This window comes from Pezoporus wallicus, unplaced genomic scaffold (assembly GCF_028554395.1).
Source record: "Pezoporus wallicus isolate ANWC-B61680 ecotype Strahan unplaced genomic scaffold, APGP_CSIRO_Pwel_v1 contig_4191, whole genome shotgun sequence".
Classification (NCBI taxonomy): domain Eukaryota; kingdom Metazoa; phylum Chordata; class Aves; order Psittaciformes; family Psittacidae; genus Pezoporus; species Pezoporus wallicus.
The window spans coordinates 1900176-1906175 of record NW_026641383.1 but is presented as its reverse complement, the minus strand read 5'-3'; the positions used below and the strand labels follow the sequence as shown (position 1 = coordinate 1906175).

Sequence of the window (6000 nt, the reverse complement as noted above, 5' to 3'; positions counted from 1 at the left end):
ACCCATTTGAATTTTTAATTCTCTTTTTCATCCCCTCCCCAGATGGGGTGTCCCACAAGGACGGGCCCGCCCGGGGGTGCCCTTGCCCCGCACGCCGGCTGCCGGGGCCGCGCTCCGGGCGCTGCCCGGGACTTGTTGTCTGCCAGGCGGGGACCGGGGCCCTGGGGGGGGGGGGGGGGGGGGGGGGGCCACCGCCTCCCGCAGCCCCTGACCCCAGCATGCACGGCGCGGCTCCATTGATCATCCCGGCCCGCCACCCCCTCCCTTTATGAGATAATGCAATTACAAACATCAATAAGGAGCTGCGAGGGGAATCATTATGCGGTGACAGTGATAAATGACGGTGCAGAAATAGCATGCTTTTTTTTTTTTTTTCCTTTTTTTTTTTTTTCCCCTAACAATCCAGGGGCTTTGGGGGCTGAGCACAGTCACCAAGGTAACAGATGACATCCAAAATGGCACCAAAGGAAAAAAAATGAACAGTCTTTCTTTTGCCTTTCACTCTTTTCCCCCTGCTCTTCCAAAAGAGTTACTTGGGGCTTTAGAAGCAGCTGCCACACAGGCATGCGGTTATTTCCACACGCATTAAAGAGACGGCGAAGGTTTGCTGGCTGTCACACACAAAGCGGCAGCCCGGCCCGGAGCTGAGCAGCCACCTCCAGGCAGCACCTCGGAGGCAGCAGGGGGGGTCCCCGCACCGCTCACGATCATGACGCGTTCCGCACCGCACCGCGCAGACCGACCCGGCCCGGCCTGCGCCCAAGGTCCGCCGTCTGTGCCCGCCGCTCGGGGAGCGCGGCTTTGCTCTTATGTATATATAATATATATATGTGTTATCATCCTGGGCGGCACAACAAGGTCAGGGGAGAGGGTAAACACAGTTTTCCACGCGGGCTCAGGACGCGCGGAGGTCTGGCACTTTCCGCGCCGCAGCGCAGAGGGTAGGAATATCCACCGCGTGTCCCAAAAGTGCCGCTTCTGAGCCCAAAAGTACCTGTGGCCGCAGTAGGCACGGCCGGGCCGGCAGGGCAGGCACCCCCGTCACCAGCCTCTCTGCCCGCCCGCTTCATGCTCCCCCTAAAAACCCCAACCCTTGTGGGGTGCCGGAACCCACTCCAGGGCAGGGCAGGCCCCGCGCAGCCATGCGCGCAAATACCGCGCTAACGGTTCTGTCTCCCCGTCCCTCCGCCCGCGCCCCTGTGAGGAGGAAGTAAAGCTTTGCGCTCCCCTTGCGCGGCACTGCGCGCACGCGGCTCCGAGGGAAGCTGTGCTGGGCGGGGGGCTGTGCAAAGGGGAAAAATTAGGGGTGCTCAAATAAAGAAAAAAAAAAGGAGGGGAGGGGGAGCGGGGAGGAAACCGAAGCCCCTCCGGGGGTCGCACAAACTTTGGGCCTGCGGCGCGCAATGTCCGCAGAGCTGCGCGGGCGACCGAGGAGCCCCCAACACCCCCCACCCCCCGCGGCACTCTCCAGAGCCCCCAAGAGATGGCAGTCGAAGCCGGCTTTCCTCCTCCTCCTCTTCCTCCTCCTCCTCCTGCTCCTCCGCGGCGGGCAGCGGCAGGACAGCGAGGCAGCGAGGCCCCCTCCTCTCCCTACATCCGCGCCCTCTCCCAAACTCCGCCGCCCTCCGCGCAGCGCCGCGCAGCGAGGAGTGCGCTCCCTCGGGGCGCGCAGTCCCAGACGCCGGGGCTCTGAGGCGCAGCCGGGCGGCCTCTCCCGACCCCCATCCCCAACCCTCCTCCCCCCCCCCGGCCTCCCCCGGTGCGGTGAAAGGAGGTAGCTAGGAAACAGCGAGCAGCCCGAAAAGGCGGAATTTCCAACGTGTAAAATGTTCTTAACGGAGCCATTGAGAGAGTGCAATAAGGCGTGAGGGGGAACTAATCTCCCCATTTAAATGTTTGTGGCAATTTTATCTAAATGAATTTTAATGCTAAACGAGGGATAATTCCCTATTTGTAACCCGTTTACTTCTCTTTCCTGTGCCTCTGAAGCTGTCTAACATCATGCGATGAACAATAACAATAAAAATACTGTCAAGGCATATTCTTCATTTTGAATGTGTTATAATTACAGCTGATTAAATGTCTTGGGTTATAATAGTGGGCTCAATTTGAAATGTGGGTGTTTTGTCTTCCCCCCATAAAAAAAGTCCCATGGAGGAAGGCCTGTGCCCCACTTCTCCGCGGCTGCGAGGAGGAAGGGACGCGTGTGCCCTCACATGCAAGAGGGCGGTTTGTTTTTGTCTTTCAAGAAACATAAAAAAAAAAAAAACAAAACCCAAAACTAAACACAACAACAGCGACCAAACAAAAAAAAAAAAAAAAAAAGGAAAAGAGGAGGAAAAAGAAAAACAAAAAAAAAAGTAAAAAGCAAGCCCCGTTCATTCACATTTTGGCAGAAAAGTGTCATTATTCCGGGCTCACAAAGCGGGAGCGGGGATGTGCAGCCTTTTAGGAGGTAGAGCGGCCCTTTAAAAAATGGGAAAAAGGGAAAAAAAAAAAGAAAACTCAGGAAGGGGAGGAGATCCAAGCTGCAGGGGGAGAGGACCCCACTTCGGTGGCTTGCTTCATTCAAGATCTGTGCTGCCTGCTGCCAGCCCTGCCTGTACCCCTGACTTACTCCCATCCAGCTCCAACCGTCCACCTCAGGAGGACAAGCAGAGCGGGCAAGAGGGTGCCCCCGGAGCACCCCCTGACAAAGGCCGGGAGGGGGGTGGGGGGCAGGTTTGGAAGGGGTACAGGGAAGTTGTTGTATACTTTTGCTTTAAGAGATTTGCAAGCTTTTCCTACCCCCAGGAAACTCCGAGTTTATTTATTTATTTGTCTGTTTACATTTATTTCTTTATTATTTATTTATTAGCAGCTGGGATTTTTATTTAAGAAAACTCAAAGGTCTCGCAGCCGACCCAGGCTCTTTGGTGCTATTTAACTCGCTGGCTGAGATGCAGAAAGTACAGCTGTGTGAGGAAATTGGTTAATGAGGAGAGGACGGCCTGCACCAGCCTGCGTTCACAAGAGGTCCAGCAGCCCCTCGCGCCACCACGTCTTTCACTTACAAATATGCATTGCCCAGGCAATGGTTTCCAAGTTTTATTTTCCTCCTTCCTTAATATGTTCAGGTCCAGAAAGAAACGTATGTGAGTGGCTCCAAGAATTTAGACTGTGCATTAGAACCTAATTTTGGGGTGGGGGGGTAATACTATTTACAAATTTCTGTCCACTAATTCCCTATAATATTACATTTATTAAGAGGCAACAGTTCCCATCCTGACTATTTACAGTGCAAGTTCCAAGCAAGTTTCCTTGTGCAGCACAGCATTACTTTTACATTCTTTAAACATGAAGCCAATATTTAAACAGCAATGCGAGGTATGCCTCTGGAGCTAGCTGAATTTTGTAGCTGCTTGGATCCCAGTTTGGGATAGAATGGCTACAAATACTGAAGGGGGGGCAGGAAACAAATTTTGCAAGCAGTGGAGTCACCATGACAAAAAATAATTTGTTTTTATTTTAGATTCAGATTTCATTACTGCACTCAAACTACTACAACTGGGCTTTGAGTTATTATACAATCCAAACTGTTTCAATCAGAAACTCTAAGACTCAGTGTGCAATGATTATTATTAATAATAATTAGCTCCTTGGTTTCTTGATAGAAAAAGGCTATCAACAAGCATTTGTTTAACCACAACAAAAGTATAATTAGCTTATCCCACTTAGTAAATCTGTATGCATGCCAACTCATACCAAACTGCTACTTTTACAAAAAATTGCAATAATACAGATCATTTTTCCAGTCCTTTTTGCACAAAATTTATTTACAATGTATACATAAATGCTCCATGATGGGACTATGGGGAAAAAAAAAATGCACACATGACCGATGTCTTGCCCAGAAAGAAAGTCAACATATTAAAAATAAATCTTCAGTCCATGTTTCGAGCTGCATAAAACAGGAAGTGATGTACAAGGTGGTGGTTGCTGCATGGGGACAAGGATGCTCTGATGTGACAATTAGGCTTCAAATACACTGCCTTTCCGTTTCCATGCTTCCTCCTACCAGTCTCCTTAAGACACTGCCTGCAACAGCTGATTAATCATTGTTGATGACTGCAGTTTTTCCCATCCTTCCCGATTTACATCTGTTCAGGCCAATTCAAATATGGTGAGTAAATGAATTAGACATGCAAATTCACGCCCCAGGCTAGAAAGAGAGAGAGGGAGAGAGACGGGGAGAAAGGGAGAGAAAGGGAAAAAAAAGAGAGAGAGGAGAGAGGGGGGAGAGAGAGAGTGTGCATGGCTGAAATCCTAGGATAGAAGAAAGATTCTTCTGCCTGACATAGTTATTTTAATGCTCTAAAAATCCTGCAAATAAGCCCTTTCTGTCATTTGCAGGATAAGTGTAAGGCTTCTTTTTCAATGTAAGGAGGCTTCTGGAGGAAGTGAAGAGCTATGGAAACAACACACATAGTGTGGAAAAATTTCACATTTTTTTTAAAAAATCTATAAGAAACAACGTAATATGGATAACAGTATAATAGCATTTTACAATATTTCACTCTTTGATCTCTTAATGTCTTATATAGGTATTTAGCATGTCCCCAGAAGTTGACTTCGGTTGGTGTTTTCCTGCTTTTCAGGGTCCCTGTGAAGAATCGGAACGTCCCTTGGTCCAAAGTTGAAGCCAAGAACTCCATAGTCATTGCAGAAAGACAATGTTTGAAATCTACCGTTGCTGCAGACAACGCGTATTTCCCTTAAGCTACTGAGCATGAATGTCCATCACTTGTCCGCTCACTGCCGGCTCGCCGGTATGAAGCATTGTGGGGCTTGATGCTGACATGGGCATTCCAGGGTGGGGTGGTCCTCCATGCATCATCATCGCTGGGTGGTGAGGGTGTCCAGGAATGTAGGTATGCATGGGGGGGCCATGACGCAGCTGAGCGGGATGAGGGGGCATCTGGGGTGGGGTATAGCTTGGCTGTCCCATATTCATACCCATTGGACTACCCCGAGACACATAATCCCCTGGCATACTTTGCAGCCCTGCGGAGAGAAAGAAGTGGTGGTGAGTGCTGGGGATCAGCTATGGACATGGGGCCACGAGGCTCCTCGGCTTGGGCACGGGAAAGCTGGACTCGAGCCCAAGGCGGGATGCGGAGTCATGGATGTGTGAGTGCAGCTGCCTTTGTGGGATTGGAGTCTATGTATGGACTCACAACAACGGCAACAGGAATGATTCTCAGGTCATAAAAAAAACCCAAGTACATCCTCCCCCCTCCAAATACAGAGTTCTGGGAGATAAAACCGCTTTCTGCTTTTATGGTTAGGAACGTATGTGATGGAGATATTTCCGATCTGGAAGCATGCCCAAGGCAGAGCCAGCCTGATGACGACTGATGTCACACAGGGTGGTGGCACCAAGCCGGGGAAGCCCTTGTGAAGGCTCTTAGGTGGGCTCCATCCCCCATGGCCTTGTTCCAGCTACCCGCCTTCGTCTCCCCACTTGTAAAAGTGTGCTGGGAATACAAGGCAGGGAATCAGTAGTCGTTAATGAGGGGCTTGGGAGGAGAGATGAGTTAAATCAGTGTCGAGGTTTATCAACAGTTATTTATTTAGCTCTTGAGCCCCATCACTTGGAATCTCTCCCAAGTATTTGTGCCATTCAAACAGACACTATACAGCAAGCACATACATCACTGAACAAAGGCCTCATATGAAGCCGAAATTGATAGGATTACTAAGGATGATTGTTAAATCAAACCTGTATTTTTAAATGCATTAAAAATATATCTATAATCAATAACAGTTATCAATTAATTCTTTCCCCTTGCTCACTTCTGTCTGAAAAAAAATCAGACGCACAACTCAGTCAACCTTGCAGTGGGCTTGGGAGAACAATAAGGAAAAAATTGGACCTAAAACAATAAAGCCTCCTGCTTTCTGTGGGCCTCTGCCTTCTGCTTGGATTGCTGTAGCTGATGGGAACTGACAGGTGTATTG

At 49.6% G+C, this 6000-nt stretch overlaps 1 protein-coding gene across 5 annotated transcripts in view; it reads right to left on the bottom strand.

The window, feature by feature from the left end:
• Positions 1-3482: 3482 nt before the first annotated feature.
• The window catches only part of MEIS1 (Meis homeobox 1), a 107211-nt gene continuing 104693 nt past the window's right edge, over positions 3483-6000 (bottom strand). For 3 of the 5 annotated variants that reach the window (XM_057423475.1, XM_057423476.1, XM_057423474.1), the window contains one exon: positions 3483-5043. In XM_057423475.1, coding sequence (XP_057279458.1) covers positions 4760-5043 — 284 coding nt within the window. In that variant the 3' untranslated portion in view covers positions 3483-4759. The remainder of the gene's footprint in view (positions 5044-6000) is intronic. The other 2 variants (XM_057423478.1, XM_057423477.1) reach the window with 1 other exon arrangement.